At 43.3% G+C, this 20,428-nt stretch overlaps 1 protein-coding gene across 2 annotated transcripts in view; it reads left to right on the forward strand.

Moving 5' to 3' along the window:
• SPTBN1 (spectrin beta, non-erythrocytic 1) overlaps positions 1 to 20,428 on the forward strand; it is a 137,058-nt gene that overhangs the window by 35,568 nt on the left and 81,062 nt on the right. For both annotated transcript variants that reach the window (XM_084514129.1, XM_084514128.1), the window contains exon 2: positions 4,999 to 5,195. In XM_084514129.1, the coding sequence (XP_084370255.1) occupies positions 5,048 to 5,195 (148 nt within the window). In that variant the 5' untranslated portion in view covers positions 4,999 to 5,047. The remainder of the gene's footprint in view (positions 1 to 4,998; positions 5,196 to 20,428) is intronic.

A 20,428-nucleotide genomic window follows, 5' to 3' on the forward strand; every position in this document is an offset into this window, starting at 1 on the left:
ATAATAATAAGTCCTTTAAGTGAATTTGTTGCTTAAGAGCTGGACTGATTACCTAGTGTGAGTCATCAGTAGGAGAAGAGCAGTACAGACCACGAGTGGAAGCATCTGGCGGTGGTCCTGCACAAAGGGTAACTGAATTGATCCTCTGTTTGTCCAGCCTTGGTTTTGCAGAGGACTACAGGAATGGAGGCAACAAGAGGACAGAGCCCTTGGCTTCACTGCAGTGGTTGTGCTTATAGTTGTTTCTGGCCCCATGTGGTCTAGGAACCTCGAGATGCAAGTGTCTGTGTCCCGTTTTCAGCCCTCCCAGCCATTCAGTCGGGTGTAGTTCACATTAGCTCTCAGGGAAACTGCGATCAGTTGAACTGTGCGTTAGCTGAGGGATAGGCTATTTACAGAAGTAATGAGACCATTTGGGATTGCTATGCAAATTTTGCTTAATCATAACATCGTAAAACCTCTTGACAATCGTTAGGTAGTAAGAGTAACGTGAAACTAACAACAGGTTAGAGCATCGAACAGGAGAAGAGTAACTTGAAAAAATAATGTTTACTTTAAATATAAATGCAACTATTAAGAAGTAATTCCAGATGTTTAGTTATGGCAGGAGTTTAGTGATTATAGTCTTAGCCCATTTGTGAATTACATTATCGCATTTGAAAGTAGCCAGTGAATTTTTTAAAAATGAATTCATTCTTCAGATGGCCTGAATAGAACTGTTTGTTTTCTATTATCTGAGAAACAAATGGAGCAGAATCTGGTTTATTTATGAAAGTAAATACAAAAGGTCTGACCCTTGGATATTGCCTTTGAAAACCCAGAAAATGCTTTTCCTGGTAGCTGATTCTTCTTGAAGCCATTTATTCTTTTTGAAGATAACGCCAACCTCTCCACCCCCAAATTATGCAATATATTTTAAAGAATGCTTTGAAATGGTTTCATCTCTTTATTCTCATGCGGTCTTCTGCTATTGTATCAGCTCTGCAGAAAGCAATAATGTGTTACATTTTACTAATGAAGACAGAAGGTTTCAAAGTTACAAAACCTTTTTTTTACCCATCCTGACAAGTCTGTCCCAAGTATTTTGGGGATGGGAGCAATAGCCTGCTACTTTCTAGTTCACCTCGGTGCTTGCTTGTTCCTGTAATTGCCTGCTACTGGCTCCCAGGCCTCGCTGCATTCAGTGTGGGCATGGAATTTTAGGAGGATGTGGACTGGGTGAGAAACTGCAGTGCCCATTTTCTGTTTTTAAGCCCTGTCTAAAGGGCACTTAGAGTCTACGTGCAAATTGTAATGAAGCTGGGACCAGCCACCCTAAAAAGTCTTGTTATCAGTATGCTTGTCATCTTCATGTTCTGAGCACGGGTTGGTTTGGAGCCCTCTCTATTAAGACTGCTCAGGATGCTGACAGCTGAAATTCACGTTACATTTGGCTCTCCACAAAAAGACATTGTTCCTTTATTAGATTGCTGTTTCAGCTTAAAGCCCAGGATGATTAAATTGCAAAGGTTGTTTTCCTGCTGGAGCCCAAGCTTTCTTCTGTCTGAGTGCTTTTTGCCTGTGCTTCATCCTCTGTAGTGATTTCTTGCAAGGGAGGCAGTGGGTGCTTTGCGCATGAGTGGAGTGCGCTGCAGTAAGCGAGCGGGGAACAATGCAGCCCTCTCCCCGTGCCGTGCTGACTGCGCAGTTAGGAAAACAAGGCCGTGCTCACAAAGGACTTGTCGAGATCATCAAGCAGTGGAAGCCCAACCAAATAAAATTACAGAATTACAGAATCACAGAATTTCTAGGTTGGAAGAGACCTCAACATCATCGAGTCCAACCTCTGACCTAACGCTAACAGTCCCCACTAAACCATATCCCTAAGCTAATTTACGGTAGTGAGCAGCAATTACATGTGTCAGGCTAAAAATAAATATGTATATGTTACTCGTATGCATTTGTTACATACATATGGCTTTTTAACCTATGTCTTTCAAATGCAGGGCTAATTTTGTGGGTGGCCGATCACACCTGAGGTTATTAATAGTGAACTCAGCTACATCAAGAACTCCAGAAAAACTGTCAAGCATTTCTACCTTATGCTCTGGGCAGTTGCAGGTAGTGGTGCTGTTTCCATTTGTCAGATAGGGATATCCATAATTTAGAAACAAGACTTGCAATTCTAACTCAGCGCATCTGCAAGAGCTGCACTTCTGCAGTGAGAAGCAGGGAGGTTTCTACTGGAGCTGCTGGTTCTTTCCCCATGCTGCTCCCCAAGGTGTTGGGGCTTGGGCTAGGCAGGAGCTGCAGCGGGGCTTTGGGAAGAATGGTTTTCAACATGGGCTTAAGGCTGTGACTGCATGTTATGCAGTTAGCTCTTAGTTTGGAAGAGGGCACAGCAGTTTATTTACAGTTAGGGTTCAGTTGTGGTATCTTCATCTCATCCTAGCAGTGCTTTGCTGCAAGGTAGTTATTTTTATCACTGCAGTGTGTCTCTCTTAACCTCTCGTGGCTGTGTTGTTGTGTTGGAATCCTAGAAAAGAGGACTTGGTGTCAGCCAGTGAAACGGGCATTTCTTTTAATTCAACAGCCTTACAGGACCAGAGCTAAGGTCACATTTTCTAGCCCTATAGGTTTGAGCTATCAGGTTCATTTCATGCCCATTTAATTAGATATTGCTTGTGTAGTGCTCAAGAAGGGGAAGGGAAGAAATAAAGCACAACTTACAGTTGAATTTAGTCTGGATCCAGTTGTGTGTAGATCTGAACGCAGGTGATACAGAAATAAATGAAATTGGATGGCTTGCAGTATCTATGCTAAACAAGCATATGGCTGCACCCAGATTTTAGGGTTATTGCTTTTATTTTTGTAGTATGAGCCGCTGCTTTTCCAGCAGCACGTTTCCTCTTCTGTTGGGCAATTAGGAATGCAGATAGATGAGAAGATTGAACCTGGTGCTGTGTAACAGTCGGATTCTACTTGTTGTTTATAGCAGGGTTACTCTGTGGATTTAATGGGAATTAACCCTGATTTTTGCCTCTGTACAGGAGTCAATGGGAGGCTTTTGTCTGGGTTTGAGACTAGATCAGGATCAGCCTGTGATTGCTGTGCAGAAATGCTCCTTGCTGTGTGCTGCTGGGATCTAGTCCTTGCCTCCTTCCTTGCATATCAGATGATCTTGGGGATCTTTTCCAGCCTTAACAATTCTGTGGTTCTATGATATCGTTTTGATTATCAGTAGTGGCAGAAGCCCTTCGGGGTTGTTCAGCCTCAAAAGCGCCCATGGTCAGAGCTCCTCCTGGAGGATGTCAGCCCGGGCACGGAAGGTGAAGGAGGATCATTTCAAAGACCTTTCCCAGAGTAGGTTTTTCCATATTCTGTCATTTATGTGGCAGCTTACCATAGCTAAAGCGATTTCTTCCCACCTTCTGTAAAGGTTAAATAGCTCACAAGCAGGCTTCAGCAGCAGCTGCTTATCTGACAGCCGTGGATGGGGCCCGTTTGCCATTTCTGTGCAAAGTGAAGGCATTACTTAGCAAGTAAATACAGGAAGCAACTTCTCATACGTGGTAGGGAACAGGAGAAAATCAACCCAGCTCTTTATCCCAGTGCTGTCTGGAAAAGTCATGCCTCTGAGCAGGGGCAGTAAATACGTTTTTTTTTTTTGTTTTTGTTTTTGTTTTTTTCCTCTGTGGGCTGGATTTATGTCAGCTGCAGAATATCAGCAGTTTTTGGCACGAGTCTGGGCCTGGGAAAGCCATCAGTGGCAGGCGTTGTCGCAGCCCGCAGTGGGGCGGCTGAGGCGAGCGCTGTTCCCTGGGGTCAGCAGGTGGCACCAAGTGGCTGCGGGACCTGCCTGCGGGCCTTGGGACCTGCAGCTGCGCCCTGGCTGGGGACCCCAGCGAGCTCCAGGCGCCCCTTTATCCACTGGGGTGGCCATCTCGCTGGGGTGAGCTCGGCAAGTGGGGACACGTCGCTGCGCCCAGCCCATGCCAGGGTTATGGGCTCAGGGGAAGTGCGGGGCTGGCTCTGCAGCTGGTGCTGGGCTGAAAGGCGCAGCAAGGAGCCCCACGCTCCGACCTGGTGCCGGTTTGGCTATTTTTGTCATCGCAGGGACAACTTCAGGAGAGAGAGCAGAAGGAAAGAAACAGCTTAGCAGCCATTTATAACCTCTCTCTCTTCCCGTAGAGGAGGTGTTAGGCTCTTTTATACTTACCCTGCAGATAAGTGCATGCAAAGTCTAATTAGAAACCAGTATGCATATGCTGCTGGTGTCCTGCTGCCTGAAGAGGAGACCCTCATGTAACGAGTTGCGTTGGTGGGCTACCGCTTTGTCGCTAGGGAGAGCTCAGAGCGATGCACCAATTGGCGTATTTAGCTGGATGAGCTCATCAAAATATTCCCAGGACCAGTCACACAGCCAGTGTATGTATGAAAAAAAGAAACGTTTCTTCAGATCTATGTTAAAAGGTTTCTGCTGGTCAAACACTTCTGTGACTTCTTAAGCGTTTACATTTTTTCATCGGAATTTGCACCATTTTGTAAAGGTGTCAAGGCTTTCTTTGCCTGTCAGGTTTTTCTTAGCTGTCTTACCACGGGTCCATATGCTTTAGTCAACATTCAGAGATCTACTTAACAGACAGACTGCTTTTGAAAACAACAATTATGGAAGCGTTTTACTGCACCGTTTCATTTTCATCCTGTAGAGCTGAGCGTGACAATTCTGCATATGTGTCATATGTGTATGCAGCAAAACATTGGTATTTAAGTCTTGTTTTTGTAAAGTCCTTTTTTTTTTTTTTTTTTTTTTTTTTTTTTTCCCCCTCTTATTCTAAGAGGACCCTGAGCATTCATTTGCTTTCTCAAGGGCTGTTTGGTATCTAATCTGTTCTTGAGCATGCACCTGGGCTTTTACTCAGTCACTGATTTCTTAAAAGTCTTGAGCTGTAACTTTACTACTTATTTCCAATATATGTATGTTGTTTAAACCCACTATGTTAAATATTTTTTTTTCAGAGGATTTTAAGAAGAGTCTGATGCTGAGAATAGATTAAGAAGAATCAGGATGACGACAACAGTAGCGACAGATTACGACAATATTGAAATCCAACAGCAGTACAGTGATGTCAACAACCGCTGGGATGTTGATGACTGGGACAATGAAAATAGTTCTGCCCGCCTGTTTGAGCGATCCCGCATCAAGGCCCTAGCTGGTAAGTACCTATCACACAGGCAAAACACTGGGACTGCATGTAGGTGGTAGCATGGGATACTGTCTATCTTCAGTGCCTTTACCCTGTCAGTCAACTGGAGCTGAAATTTTCCTGAGGTCAAATGCAGTTTAACTGAACACTTTTTGAGATTTGTTCCTCTGTTGACATCAGTGGGACATGATGGTCTCACATTGCTTTGCAGGATGTGCTTATATATGACATTTCACAAAACCTGATGGCTTGGATTAACTTTGAAGACTCTGTTGGTGTAAGCACAGGGGGGCAGACATTTCATCCATATTTTATTTTTTCTTAATTATAAGGTTGCACTGACTCTTTCTCCCTCCTTTTTTGCATGTGTGTGTGTGTGAGGGTGAAAACGTGTTTTACTATTATCCCTCAGCAGTACCTTAGGTATAAAAACAAGACAGATACAGGTATCCTTTAATTACATTTTCATCTGCTTGGGTTAAAATACTACATTGACATGTTGGAAAGACAGTGGTATGGAGAAGCTACAGATATTAACATTTTGAATCAGAGACTCAGATCTTGACTGTGGTTGAAAAATTATTTCAGATGCAGATTCTTGAAAGAGCATCTGCTCAGGCAGAACCTTCTGGAGACTTGATCGCAGCAAAGGAATTTCTTTGGAGAGTATCCCAGTTCTTTGGGGTATATAACCAAAGCTGCTTTAAATTGATTTCCTTTCAAAATAAAGGACAAGATAACGAATTCTTGAACAAATGAGACCAAAACCAAAATTCTCATTTTAAGCTATTGAGACTGACCGATTTAAGCAATGTTGCATGGAAGTAGCTGCAGGTAAGTTATAGGCTTCGTATGCATCCAGTGCTGCTTAGCCCTAGAATTGGCTGCACAGTACAAATATTAGTCAGTGGAGAGCAAGAATAAAATGTTTTTAAAAAAACAACTAAAACCTCTTTCAAATAATAATTGTCTACTTAGTTGATGGACGCTTGCTGCAGGTTAAAATATATACATTAAAGAACTTGAAATTTTTCAAATGAATTGACACTAACTTATTTGAAACTGTGGAAAAGGGGGTGCTAGAAAACATGTTTAATCTGTTGCCAAAACTACCCTGCTAGATTATACTGGCTGGTAAGTGTAGTGTATGTAATTGAAAGTATAAAATTCCTAATGTTCTCTGAAGATGCATGTGGATAATGAGCTGCTCGTTTTTATCCTGAGTGCATTCTTTGTCGAAGGTATTGGTATCCTTTCAGCCACACCTTTATGACTGCAGTGATACGACAGAGTTAACACTAACTTTCTGTGGCCACAGCTGACAACCTTGCTCTGCTTGCATATGTTAATATAACCTTCTGGGTGTCAAAATTGCTGACGGAGAAGGTAGCAGTAACTATTCCATTTTCCTATTACCTTTCCAAATAGATTACTTGAAATGTTACTTCTAGCCAACAACATTGATTGTGTTCAGAAGGTGCATGTGTTTTGTTATAATGATAAATATGTCCTTCTCATGTAAGAGATTTCTGGCACCTTTGAAATGAGTTTTTTAAATATTTCACTGTAGAAATAAATTTAGAATTCTAGAGCGACACGCTTGATTTATTGGTCTCATCAGATATTAACCATTTTGGTTGTGTTCACATTGTTTTGATGGGTGATGATGTTAGTTCCCAGATTTGTAAAAAAAAAAAAAAAAATCAGGAGGATAACAAAATTCTGCTTTAAAATATCTTCATTTGGAGGGGTTCAGAATATCTCAGCAGTCCTGTAATGGAGGAATTGGTAGATGGAGAAAGGTAGTATTTAGTAAATAATGCTGAAACTACAGATTTTTCTGAAGTAGCAGAGCTTCTGTAGTACATGCTGTCTTGTGCTGAGTTACATTCTCATCAGCAGAGAAATTAAATTTGACTAGGTCTGCTTTTGCTTAAAACATTTTCCTATTGCATATTAAAGGCTGAACATTAACCAAATTTGTTTATGCAGCAAGGAGATTATGTCATGTCCTCTCAGTTCTGAGGCATTGCCCTGCAAAGCAATTTTTATGCATTCTGTAAATGATTTCCTGACTCTCATGGTACCATGCCCACATTCCTGACCTCTGAACAAAATGCCTCAGTAGCGTGGGACATACTGTAAGCACGGAAAACAGCTCAAAATATGCTGAGCTTTCCACTATTGAAATTTTAGTTACGGGGACAGTTTTAAACCCGACATTTTATAACAAGTTGAAGCAGGTTTATTAAATTTACTATACTGAGACAAAGGTATCATCTGCTTAATCTGTGATTCTGATGAGGCTGACTGAGCTGCAGCATACCCTTTCTCTTCTTAATGCTGCTGTGGGTATGCATTAGATGCAGAACACCTTTACGTGCCAGGCTCAGGGCAGGCTCAGGTTTGGAGCCAAGTAGCAGGGGGATAAAATAGTTCCTGCAGGTGTGCAGAGAGCAGATCGTGTCACCCTTATGAGGCAGGTAACTGTATCGGCTTAATGCAACTGCTTGCAGAAAGGGGGTGGTGAGTAAGGTCTTGATGCCTTTAGAAGACCTGTTAATTATACAGCAGCTCATCACAGAGTGCATTTGTATTTCAGGTGAAATGCCTGACCTAGAATGGGGCTGTGCGAAGTGGAGTCAGAAGTAGCTGGTCAGATACATATGTTGGTAGGTTGGTAGAAGCTAGTGCTAGACAAGAAAAATCTTGACCTGAGTTTTTTAGTCTGATCTTGTTTGAGGGGAAAAAATGCATTTTACTCCTGCCAGATTAGCAGACATAGGCTATATTACCTTCCTTGGGTGTGGAACTGCTTTTAATACAAATCTCATTAGCAGGATTCAGGTCCCACATCTCGCCTTCATTGCTCTCAGTTGTTCCACTTAATTTTACAGCAAGCGGAGCTCCACACCTGAGTAATGAATAATAAACATGAAACTCTTACTTCAAGGAGAAGTAATGCAAGGAAAGTTCTTGCATTATTTAGGTAGCCTAAAACAAATACCAATTTCAAAGCAAACCATTTTGCTGAAGATTTGATTCAGAGCCATATTTAAACATTGTCCCAGAGAATTATGTCTTTCTTTTAATTTTTTTTTAAAGCATTTACGTACAATTATTTTAATTTGGCATGTTTCATACCTCTAATTTTCTACTGTTAGTGTTGATAATACTGTGTGCTGCCAAAACTTGGCTGAGCGTGAGCCACTGCTGCAGCACTGCTTGAAATCCTAAACATGATGCATGGAGAGAGGAGCAAAGGGAGGTTTGTGTTGCAAATCAGAGGGTATAGTTAAAGACTGAGCCACGATACTCCTGTCATCGTTCAACATATATTTTCTGATATACTTCCTGGTGGGTAGCCTTTCACAGAATCACAGAATCACAGAATTTTCTAGGTTGGAAGAGACCTCAAGGTCATCGAGTCCAACCTCCAACCTAACGCTAACAGCCCTCCACTAAACCATATCCCTAAGCTCTACATCTAAGCGTCTTTTGAAGACTTCCAGGGATGGTGACTCCACCACTTCCCTGGGCAGCCTGTTCCAATGCCTCACAACCCTTTCTGTAAAGAAGTTCTTCCTAACATCTAGCCTAAAACTCCCCTGGCTCAACTTAAGCCCATTCCCCCTCGTCCTGTCACCAGGCACGTGGGAGAACAGGCCAACCCCCACCTCTCTACAGCCTCCTTTAAGGTATCTGTAAAGAGCAATAAGGTCACCCCTGAGCCTCCTCTTCTCCAGGCTGAACAAGCCCAGCTCCCTCAGCCGCTCCTCGTAGGACTTGTTCTCCAGGCCCCTCACCAGCTTCGTCGCCCTTCTCTGCACCCGCTCAAGCACCTCGATGTCCTTGCGTCTCCCCCAAAAGGCAGGGACTTCCAGGTGGTTTATAGCTAGGGAAATTGACTCAGCCTAGAGCTGGGATAGCGATACTTTCTGTTATTGTGATCTATCAACTGAGACACTCTTCTTCTGAGATATCCTATAATTCAGCTGCCTGTCACAGGATCAAACATGATAATCACTGCCTGAAAGCCCATGTCTGGTACTGTGCACAAAGCCAGACTGGCTGATCTCAGGAGGCACTTCTGGGCTCTAAAGTCCCAAATTTGACCGACTGCTCCATTGTTTCCTGGGTGAATTTCACCACTCTCTGAGGCAGAAATAGTCATGTACCATCTTCAGGGCCCAAATTCGTTAAGGAGCAACCAGTCTGCTGTGACTTAGAAGGACAGTGCCTTGTTTCAGGCACCTGCATCTTCCCACGTCTCCGAGGCTCAGGGCAGCTGTTTTGGATTGGCCATCTTTGGACAACAGCATTTTTCTTTCCAGAGGTTCTAGATTAATCCCATCCCATGACTGCCTGGGGATGTCCAGCACTTTCAGTATGTATTCCTTTCATTGAACTGACAAGGTAAACCAAAAGTTTATGAAACACATGTATGTAGCATTATCTCCTTGTCATAGTACAAAAGGTTTCATAATAAACAGACCTGCACTCACCCCATCTGTAAGATGCATGCTGTTGTGGTCAGAGGGAGAAATGGCATCAGCATTTTATGCTGCCTGACTAACGGCTGGGTATTCAACATGAATCTTGCTGTTGGTGCAAGGGTCTTCTGTCCACATCCTTCAACAACTTGTGAAGTGCCTCTACTGTGAAGTTCCATCTTGTGTTGACTCTAGCTTACTGTCATTCAAATGAAGTTTACTTCCTTTACCTTAAATGGAGAGAAAAGGTTGAAGAGCAGGTAGGCAAGAAGTGGATTCTGTAGCCAGAGTCTGATATTCTGTTCTAGAAAGAATCAGAATGGCCCCATCTTCCAGCAGGAAGGTGAGATGTTTAAAGAGCAGTGCGGGAGGCTGTGGTCAGAATAATCTGTGATCAGAACATCATAATGGAGAAGAGCTCATTTATAGCAGGTATGAGAAATAATAATAGAGAAGCACTAATGTCAGCACAGCGGCTGATAACAGATACTATCAAAGTGGTCAGTATATCATGAATACCAGAATGCTAATGATAGTTTAAGTTTAAACTGAAAAAATTGCCTGGGAACTCAGCTTTCAATCAGAATTCAGATTTGATGAAGGGATATGCAACCAGATTGGTTGTCATTCATGTTGAACTCACTCGCTCTGCAACTGATACGAGAAGAGGGTAACCGATCCTTGCTTTGTAAAGTAAGATACCCCACTGCAGGAAATCATCTTTCACCTGTCCTTGTTCTCCATGGTTCTTTGGAAGGTCTTGCTGGAAGACCAGGTAACTCTACCTGCTCAGTAGAAGCCAAAAAGATATCGTGTTTGTGCAAAATTCTTCATTCACAAATCCTCAAGTGTCGCATTTCGTCCATCAAGGACCATTAGCTAACAAGATTTGCTGTGCAGCGTCTTGGCTAACAGAGCTCTTAGGAAAGCCTGCAGAAACAGTTCAGTTGTTCAGCAGAATTTTTCATGCTCTGTCTGGGACTGTGACATTCAGACGTACCATGCTCACCGGCTCAGCTGCTGTTTTCAGGTAGTATGAGAATTGGCACCTCCAAAACTTCCCCTTTCTTCAGCAAGCTAATTTAGTATTAAAAAATGTTTGGCCTAAGGTCATTCACTTTCCTGCTCACTTATGTTTTGCCCTTTTGTCCTCTGTATTCACCTGAGTGACCAGAAGGTCTGTGACTCAGCTGCCTGGCATACGGATTGAAAATAGTTTCAAAGTTTATAAAATAACAGAGGCATATCTTCTTAGCACAGGGCAGATGAAACTCTGCATTCCATTTCCAGCTCCACCTAGGTGACTGAGCATAGGTCAGGACACTAGCAAGTGTTGTACTTCACTGTGTTTGTGGCCCTCCTACAGGAAAACAGGTAAAGAGACTGCACTGGTAGTGCAGCTTTCCTTAGTTGTTCCTCTTGGCCAGAGAAAAGAGGCTGGTAATTCATGCTAGTAAATTGGCTTCTCCAGAGTAGGAAGGGAAAATCATTGAAATTGTTACTGAAGTTAGGATACCAAAAAGTTTCCTCTTCAGTATAGAGCAGTGCCTGTTTCTTGATGATAAAAAAGGAGAAGAAAGTCTGTGCTGGGTACTGTATGTGGGGTTAATTAGCCCTTTTGGCCCTGGTACTTGAGCTGTTCCCATGAGAGCACCAGTATGGAAAGTCAGGCGAAGAACTGCCCCAGAAGCCAAAAGGAAGGTCCTGCTGGTAGGATTTTTGAGGTATAATGTACTTTTGGGTCCCTGTTGTCTAACTTATTTCTTCTAGCAAAGTTTTTACTGCTCCAACCAGAGTATACGGAAAGAAGCATTCTGCACAGTCAGAATGAAGTTTCAGGTCTCAAGTTAATTAAATGTTTATAAACATCTAATACCTGAGGTGTCTGGGACGTGAAAACCAGTTTTGTAATTTCAGTAACAAGTGTTTAAGGACAAAGAAATCTGCAGCGTATTGATGCTTGTAAATAGCGTGGAGGCAAATGGAGATCAAGTCTGAAGGGCATGTGAAGGATTCACCTGACACTAAACAGAAGTAAAAGCTTTCTGGTGGTGAAACTGCAGATGTATTTTCTCAGCATGGGCCTGGCAGTGCTGGCTGTAAGTCCACGGTTAGCAGCCAGAGAACCAGTGCAAACTAACTAAGGTGAGTATCTGATTTTGCTCAGATAGAAGCTGATGAAACTACTCCACCTAAAGCTTTTCTAAGTGTGGACCTCACCTAGTGCTTTCCTTCTGGATTTTATGTCTGGGACAGTTCCTCAGCTGTAGTTCCCAAGCTGCTGTACTTGACCAGAATCTGCAGGAGGCTCGTGCTGAAAACAGGAGCATCGTTCTGCGTGCTCTGTGCCATGTTGATATCAAGAGAGAGAAAAGTGTGGCGGCAGTGAAGCTGCTGTCCTAGAGCATGTCACCTGCAGTGCTGGCTCTGACTACAATGAATGCTGAACTTTTATCATAAAATGAGGAAAGCTTTGCCCATCTGGCACTGGTGATTAACGCATTTGCTTTTGAAGTTGCTGGTGAAGGAGCATTTCCAAAGCAAATGGAAAAAAACAAACAACAAATATATTGTTCTTAGCATGTTTGTTTTAAAGATCATTAGTAGACTGACTCTTCTCCAAAAAGCATCTCTGTATGTCTCTGCTCCATAAAAATAGCTTCCAAGTAAATGTGAACACCTTGTATTCGGTGATGTCCCATCAGAAATGTAATTTGAAGGGCCATTTGTATCTCATTGTCACGGTAGCATGATTTTGGTAACAGTTAGGCATAGTTTGGAGTTTTGTCCTCTCTTTGGAAGCAGATGAGTAACGTGCAAACAGCATGGAGGTGTCGGTCAGATCTTTGCAAACTCAAAGGTGCCAGATGAGGTGCCAGATCCATGGTCCCGTGTAGCCTGCTGAGTATAGAGCCAAGCTTCTGAAAAAAGGAATGCTGAGGGTAATTTCTGAGTTATCTGCAATCATGCCTGCTTGTCTGCTCGACATATAGTATTTAGGATTGCATAGCAAGGGAGCAACACAGGGAAGTGACGGCGGCCTTGTCAATAACTGGTCCAGCACGTGGTGCTCAGGGGGGATGCTGTGGGCTGGAGGATCGGATGCTGAGCTGCCCCTCACAGAGACACATGGCAAGGCACAGCTGCCACAGCCACACTGCGTCCAGAGTCTGGCAGCTGCGGTCCTATCACGTCTCTGATTAAATTCTTTCAAGATGAAGCAATATCGGGTTGGAGAACACACAGCGAGCCCAGCGTCTTAGCAGTGAATGAGACTGTGCTGATGGATCTTCAGATCTTTGAATTGCTGTGAAGTAAGGTCTTGGGCTGGAATGCATGTACCGTAACTGCTGCTCATAGTTTCTTGTGGAGGTCTCCAGATGTACATTAGGCCTTCCTTCACAGAGGGCTGACACTGTGCTAAGGACAGTAATTCAGTAATGCGGTAAAATAAGGTACGAGAACATTCTTGTAGTAAACGTAGGATGTGCGAAAAAGTGCTGTAGTTGAGAAGTGATTAAATAATAAAAAGCCATCTGTACCTAGAGGCAAAAGATGGAAAACTAATGTATGTGCACTGACTGCGTGTGCATGTGTGCATATGCCTATCTGCTTTTAGGAACTGACCAAAGAAATACCCAAAAGGGTGAACCTGAACACAGTAAATCTGCTCTGCCATACCTGGCTGTTAGACGCGCGGTCATTGCATTAACATTCATGGTCCATACAGGCAGGGATTTTAGGTGAGCGTGTTGCCTTATCTCCCGGACTGGCACAGTGCAGCTCTCTCCTGTCTATTCTAGTTTTCATCATCCATTTATCACCATGGCATCAGGAAAGACTAAAAGCACCAGGGGACATGCTTTTGGCTGCCTGCAGCACAGAGGAGTGGTGCAGCACTCTGCAGCAGGGACAAGTGAGCCCAGCAATGAGGTGGGTAGGGCTGGGCAAGTAAACCACTCTGGCTACCCCAGCCACTTGAAGAAAGGAAGAATACTGCCTGTGAGATACCTCCCACATAGCTGGTGAGGGCTGAGCCAGGCACGGTAGTAGAGCAGGGATAAAGCCACGCTGAAGCGGGGAGGTTAAGAGAACAACCAACCAGGCTGTCGGCTGGTATGGGACTGGCACCTTCCTGCTGGCCTCTGCGAGACCACGCTGACTTACACTAGCTGGGGATCTGAGCCATAGTGGCCATCATAGGAAACTTGAGCATTAGGCTTTTTTCAGCCTTCATCTTTGCTGTTGGAACCAATGTTTTGGGGATACTTAATGCAGAGAAACCACGGGATAACTAGTAATGGCTTCTGGTTGAAATGCAGTTGTTCTAGATATTTTGCTGCATCATCTTAATGGAAAGGATTTCTCATTTATAGAAACTGTATGCCAGTACTGGCAATATCTTTTTTTTTTTTTTTTTTTTTTTTTTAATTTACAGTTTTATCAAGGATGAGCTTGGCCGTGGATGCATTTCAGAACCTATTCATGAGCCTATAATTTAAAAGAAGTCTTTCCACAAAAAATGTGTATGCAGAAGAAAATGTTCTCTTCTTATGTCTTTAGCGACTAACTAGTGAAGTTTCTGTATTTATTTTATTTATTCAGCCAAATCTGTGATGTGCCTTGAATTTTTCCTTCTATTTGTTGCTTGGATACTGCATGAAAGTGCTCCCTGAAGTATAAATAATGTGTAGCAGAGCACACTGCAAAGCAAAATTCAATACAGGATTAAAAAATGTTTACTAATTTCTGTTAACCTTGGAGCTTTTCTAATGGGGAAAGATTAGTGATGAAATCATCCCCTCGGATCAGAGCTTTGATTCTTATCTGATGAGGCAATATTCTGGAGAGATAGAAACCCAGATTGCCTTGGGAGGCAAATTGCCTTGATGGGAAGAGGCAAAAAGAATAGGAACAGGAGTGAGAACCAGACGAGTACAGAGGATAATAAAAATTCATTTCCAAGTGCCACTTTTTAGTAGCTGACATTCTTCCTAGTTCTGATCTCTTCTAGTGAGCAAAGCAACCACAATTTTTTTTTTCCAATCACTTTGTGTTGAGTGACAGTTTTTTATGTTGTTTTTCTTTCTTTAAATGTTATTAAGCCTTTAACGTGGATGTGTGTCAGACATGGACAGTCTTTGTACATCTAAGCATGCATGTGTAATATTTACTATATGCTCTTTTCATATATATATGTATGTAAAAGAATGAAATACATGGTTTGCTAATAACTTAAAGTTTTGGACAATTAGTACTTGTCAGATGATCATTATGCTTTTTTGCAGACAGGCAATCCCCAGATGGTGAAATTTTGTGGGTGAGGTTCACAGGAAGAAGGTTTTAGGCTAGAGATGTTTCATTTACCTTTGCTTTAAAAGTGAGGCTTTCAGTTCATGGTTCTACATCTAGGATTAAAAAACAAAACACAACTTCCAGCAATTTTTTCTTCCTTACATTTCCCTTCTGCTTTCTGTCTGGTTTATTTTGAATGAGCTACAGGGTCAACGCAAGCCTGTATCAAGGCTGTTCTGGAGCTTTGTTGCTTGGGTATAAGCAGAGCTTAAGTTCTTTAGGAGGCCCAGTTAAGTTCAGAAGTTTCTAGTTTAGGGGCTTGAGTTCCTCCATGTATGGAACTGGTAGAACAGAAATGTGCCTTTTCCCTGAACTCTTAGTGTGTGTGTGGCTGGTTACCATTAGGATATATTTGCAAATATTAACACAGTCTATATGTTTTCTGCTCTATGTATGGGAAGCAGGGGAAACAGTAGAAATGGAGACCCTAAAGATATTTTCAGCTTACTGTTTTTACCCTATTTTCATTTGGCTCAGTGGAAATAGAAGATTAATCACTCAGACATGAAAATTCATAATGCAGCAACACTACTTCTTCGTCCTGTGTTCACAGTCAAACTCTGGAAAAAAAACAAAACAGTGCAAGTGGAAGAACACAAAAAGGACCGGGCAGTCTCTCTTTTTCCATCCTACATATAAATGTAGGTGCAATTCAGACAGAGGAGGAAAGGGGTGAGAGGAGTCAATCAAAATAATACCACTTCTAAAAAAGCATCTTAAAACGTGTACAATTTATTCTGGAAGTGAAACAAGAAATGTTTTCATGACAAAATTTCAGAGAAAGCGAGTATGTTAAGTGCATACCTGTGTACCATGTTTGATTTTCATAGGCTTTTTAAAAGGTTTATAAATCTAAGTCAAGTAGCAAGCCGAGAGCATTTCATGGGCCACAGAGAAAACCTGTGAATGTAATTTTTTGGGTTCTTCAGGGATGGCTTCCCTGCTTTTAGTTCAGAGCATGGGAAAGCCATGCTCTGAAGTTCAGAAGAACCTGTTTGGACTGCAATATGTACCAACAGAAACCATGTTTTTTTTTCCACATGTGAAGTGCTCGTGTATCCCTTCCCTGCAGGCTTTCCTGGCAGACGTTCCACTGTTGCAGTGTGCAAGGCTGTGCTCTTGCAAAAGTCATGTCAACTTTCCTGTTAATCCGGGAGTTGTGTAAACTGTTCACGCTGAAACCCGAAACCAGGTGGAACTGACCCGGTTTCAGCAGTAAATTGATATTCTGGCCTGATTTGCCCAAGGAGCCCCAAAGGTTTCGTCACAGCGTGCAGGTTCCTCCCGAGCAGCCCAGGAGCAGGGCAGTGCCCGGATCCCACTGAACACTGGGAGGCCAGCTAGAGGAAGGCATGTGAGCAGGCCCTTCTGTGAGAAATCCTTACCCCTTGCTTTTTAATCTACCCCTTTCCCTTCCCTCTTGATTCCATTGGGTCTCCCAAGCCCACGTGAGTCAAGGAGAATACGTCTGGAAGGGACCTGGAGCAGCAAATGCCTTCGTAGTTGCCACTGACCTAAAATCCCCTTCAAACAGAAGTTAATTCTGTTCCAAAATGGAACTGTTGCTTCCAAGAAGCCCTTGTTGTGTCTGGGGCTTTTTTAACCTGCTGCAGCAGTTACTGCACGTGGCAGGATGGTGAGTTTGGGAGAGGATCCCTGCTGTTGCCGCCAGTACCTGCAGCGGGGAGGTGCAATGAAGCTGTCGTGGTGATGGGCTCCTCTCTGCTCCCGCATCTTGTGTGTGGACTGGAGGGAGAGCAGCTAGCTCTGCAGGGCTCAGGGTGTGCAAATTGTCAAATATGATAAAAAGAACTGTTTCTAGAACAATCCATAGCAAAAACACCTTGCCTTAGTGAGACTATCGCACATGCAAGGGGAGATGATTCTCCTGTTACTGAGCAGACCAAGGCATTGGAGGAGAAGTGGAGAAGGGCAGACGTGATGGAGTTTCCAGTTCCTAACTGTGGCTCTGAGGGGCTCTGTATGAACTTCAGCCCCTGTCAGGAGAAGAACAAATGTTTATGTGATTTTTGGTGGCATTTTAGATTAATAAATCATCCTTTTTATCTCACATTTTTTTTCTAGTTAGTCACCAAGTAGAGAATTTACAAGAGCAAATAAGAGTAAAAAGGAAAGACAGGGGTGATGATTAACCAGATTTGTAATTATTGTAAGCTCTGGCGTGCATGCTGCTTCCCATTAGAAAGATAATTGTCTTTCGTGGAGTTGTAAAATCACATCTTTGTTTCAGAGCACAGCAGTGCAAAGCCTGCATTTATTTTATGGTACCCGGGGAACATTTTGTGAAATTGCACATTGGTTTTTCACATATGCATTAAATGACTGGTTTTGTGGGTGGGCCTGTTTGGGACGTTGTGTCCACCACACATGCTGCCTTCCCTGTCGACCCAGTAAAGCCAGCTAGCTTTGGCTGGCTTGACGGGAAGACAGTGTGGTCTGACGGGTGGATGAAGCTGTCAGGCCACTTGTAGCTATTCCTATTCTAGCGAGGCCGTGGGAGTACAGCAAAGCTGCGAACCTAATGCTTGTTTTCTGCAAAAGTTATCAACTGGATCTTTAGCCTGGAACTTCTTAGAGTTTTGTCTGTAGTTTTTTTGGGGGGCATACACTAAGATTTTAGTTCTGGCATTTTTATTTATTTTTTTGCTAAGAAAAGAAGCGATGGTTTTATGCTGTCTTAGAAACACTAATAATTAGGGATTTGGATAGCAATTTTGCTAGCTTTAATGTCTTTTTGTTTGTTTGTTTGTTTGTTTGTTTTTTCCCCTTGAATTGTCATGTGGTCAGAGCCCATTCACCTCAGCAGCACTTTTCAGAAGCAGTGCCAAGACAGATCCTGGGACAGATCCTTTCTGTTCTGGGGCAAGCACTTGCCTCCAGATGTTGCTTCTGTATTCATATTGTTCCTGTAATCAACCTCTTGTTCTCCTTGAGGCTTTGCAAAGCTCTAATCATGTCAACTAAGTCACGCTTTGCATTACTGCATGTATTTATGGTTAAGTGGATAATCACTTGCGTTTTTATTTAATAACTCTTAACAAGTACACAAACAATGCAAGCCGTCATTACCAGTCAAGCAGGGAGAGGTACAATTCAAAGAATACAAGCAAAAAGTATCTCATAGCAATGGGAGGAAAGTGGGAACAAAATTTAGGAAAAAAATCCCACCTCCCTTCCTGGTTACTAGAAGTTAGCACATGATTTGCTCCCTAGTGTTCTCCACCAGTGTAGTCAGCGATGAATCACACCATGGACAATTTCAAGCTGGGCTGATTTGATAAGTTACACTTGGATCAGTGCTCAAATGTTATCTTATTTATGGCCTCTAAAACATTAATTCCCCTCCATAACATATAATCTAATTAGTATTGTCAAGAGTGCAGTCAATTAGAGAGAAACAGAGAAAATGAGTGAAAACTGTGTTTAAAAAGGGCTTTGTGCATGTGAAAACCTTGGGATCAATTTGATGCATTGCTGTGTAACAGCAGTAAGCAGGTCCCCGGGTCACTGGTTCGGAGTCAACAGCAAGTGGATTTATTAGGGCTGATGTTACCCAAATGAAAATGGGAACTAGCAGAATGCCCGTTTTTAAGAAGTTGCTCCATATGGTGTGAAGTTTCACAAATCCAGGCAGATCCCCATTTTGCTTTGCTCTTTTTACCACCAACCTGTTAAATGGAGCCTTCAAAATGTACGCAGGAGACGCAGCAAAGCATAAGTGATGCTCTGGCAGATGAGTCGGAAGCACCCAGTGATCAGGGCCATCCCAAGGAGCTGATACCATTCATTAACAAAGCTGGCACATCTGTTGCCTGGGGACCTGTTGTTCAGCCCAAATGCCAACCAGGATGGCCGCTAAAATGAGGTCAGAGCTTCACAGCCAGCGCTGCCGAGTTCTCCATAATGCCTTTGTGTCGCATGTCACAAAATCTGCCCAGTTCAACCGCATTCCTCCTCTGTCCTCTGGTTTTCCTCCTGCTGTGTAGCCTGTACTGCTCTGTACCTGCTGCAGCTCCTTCTCTTTTTCAGATGGCACGGAGTGTTACAGGGCAGGCCAGAAGTGTGTGTGTGGGGTGTGTGTGTGTGGGGGGGGGGGGGTGCAGGACAAAAAAACCTGCTCAAACCCCAACTTTTGTTAAGCTTATGATTCCCAAGAAATGCTAACCAGATTCAGTTGTCCCATAGGGGATGATCCAAAGTGTACATTCATGTAGGTGCTATTCATGTTTTATGACAGGGTGGGGAATGCCAGCCAGTGTTTTATATGGGTGAAAGCCAAATGATTATTTTTTAATGTTTTGTTTTTGTAATATTTTACTTTTCAATATTTTTAATAACAGCCACGTGCATTAGTGCGTCGCCTGCCAAAGGTGTTGGGAAAACTTTCAGCTGGGGAAAAGTTCCTGGCTCCTGATTTATGCCCTTAAAGACGATAAAAAATTCTCCAGCTCTCCTGTCACTCATTTGGACCCGAGGGCTGCCTTGTGAACTCACATAGCAACACCTGTTTGCTCAAGGTGGGACAGTAATGAGCCCGGTATGCCTGCAGGTAGGGCCTGGCTGCCTGCCTGCTCTCGAGGGGAAGGGTTTCGTTTAATTATAACATAGCTCCGGCATCGCAGGCAAAAGCTGCTGTTGGTAGAAAGCTGCAGGAAAAAATCCTGTGACAGAAATAAGCCCGTACTTGTGTGCTGGGCAAAGCGTGCTCCTGGAGCTTTGAGGAGCTTGCAGTTGGATGTTAATGGCTCAGTTTACTGAGCACTGCCCTTGTGAATTGTGGAGCCCTCTGTATTTTTGTCTTCCCCTTCCCCCCAGCCTGGAAATCGGGTGGCTGCTGCCACACTGCTTGGGTCTCAGCGGCAGAGGGACAGCTGGCTGTACAGAGATTACCAGGGGAAGGTTTAGCAGGAACGTGGGGCTCACCATGCCAGCATCAGCGCATTGTTGTCTCGAGAGCAGCATCCTGCCTGCAGCAGCAGCAAGTACAGGTGCTTCCTCAAGGCCCCTTCTTGCCTTCCAAGCACTTATTTTAGGAGCCGAGCCTGCAGCACCTCGCTGCATTGTCCAGCGGTGTTCCAGCCATACAGTCGCTTTTCTTCCCCAGCGCTGTTAAAAATCCGCTCTGGGCAGCTGAACAGGCTTCAGTGGCACAGACGTGGGTAGTGCTAGGAAGCTGAAGGCCAGTTTTCAAAAAGACTGAAGCATTTTAGGCTCAACATGAAGTCTCCTGTAGCACCAAAAGTCTTGTGTAAACACAGCTCTATTGATATAAAGGGGTTCACTGCAATACTCTAGCAAAAGCCCTTCTGTATCAATACAATAAGGAATTCTGGGCTAGGGATAGGTTGTTGTTTTAAGCAAACCAGTATAGTT

Source organism: Aythya ferina (genome assembly GCF_964211825.1).
Source record: "Aythya ferina genome assembly, chromosome: 3".
NCBI lineage: Eukaryota > Metazoa > Chordata > Aves > Anseriformes > Anatidae > Aythya > Aythya ferina.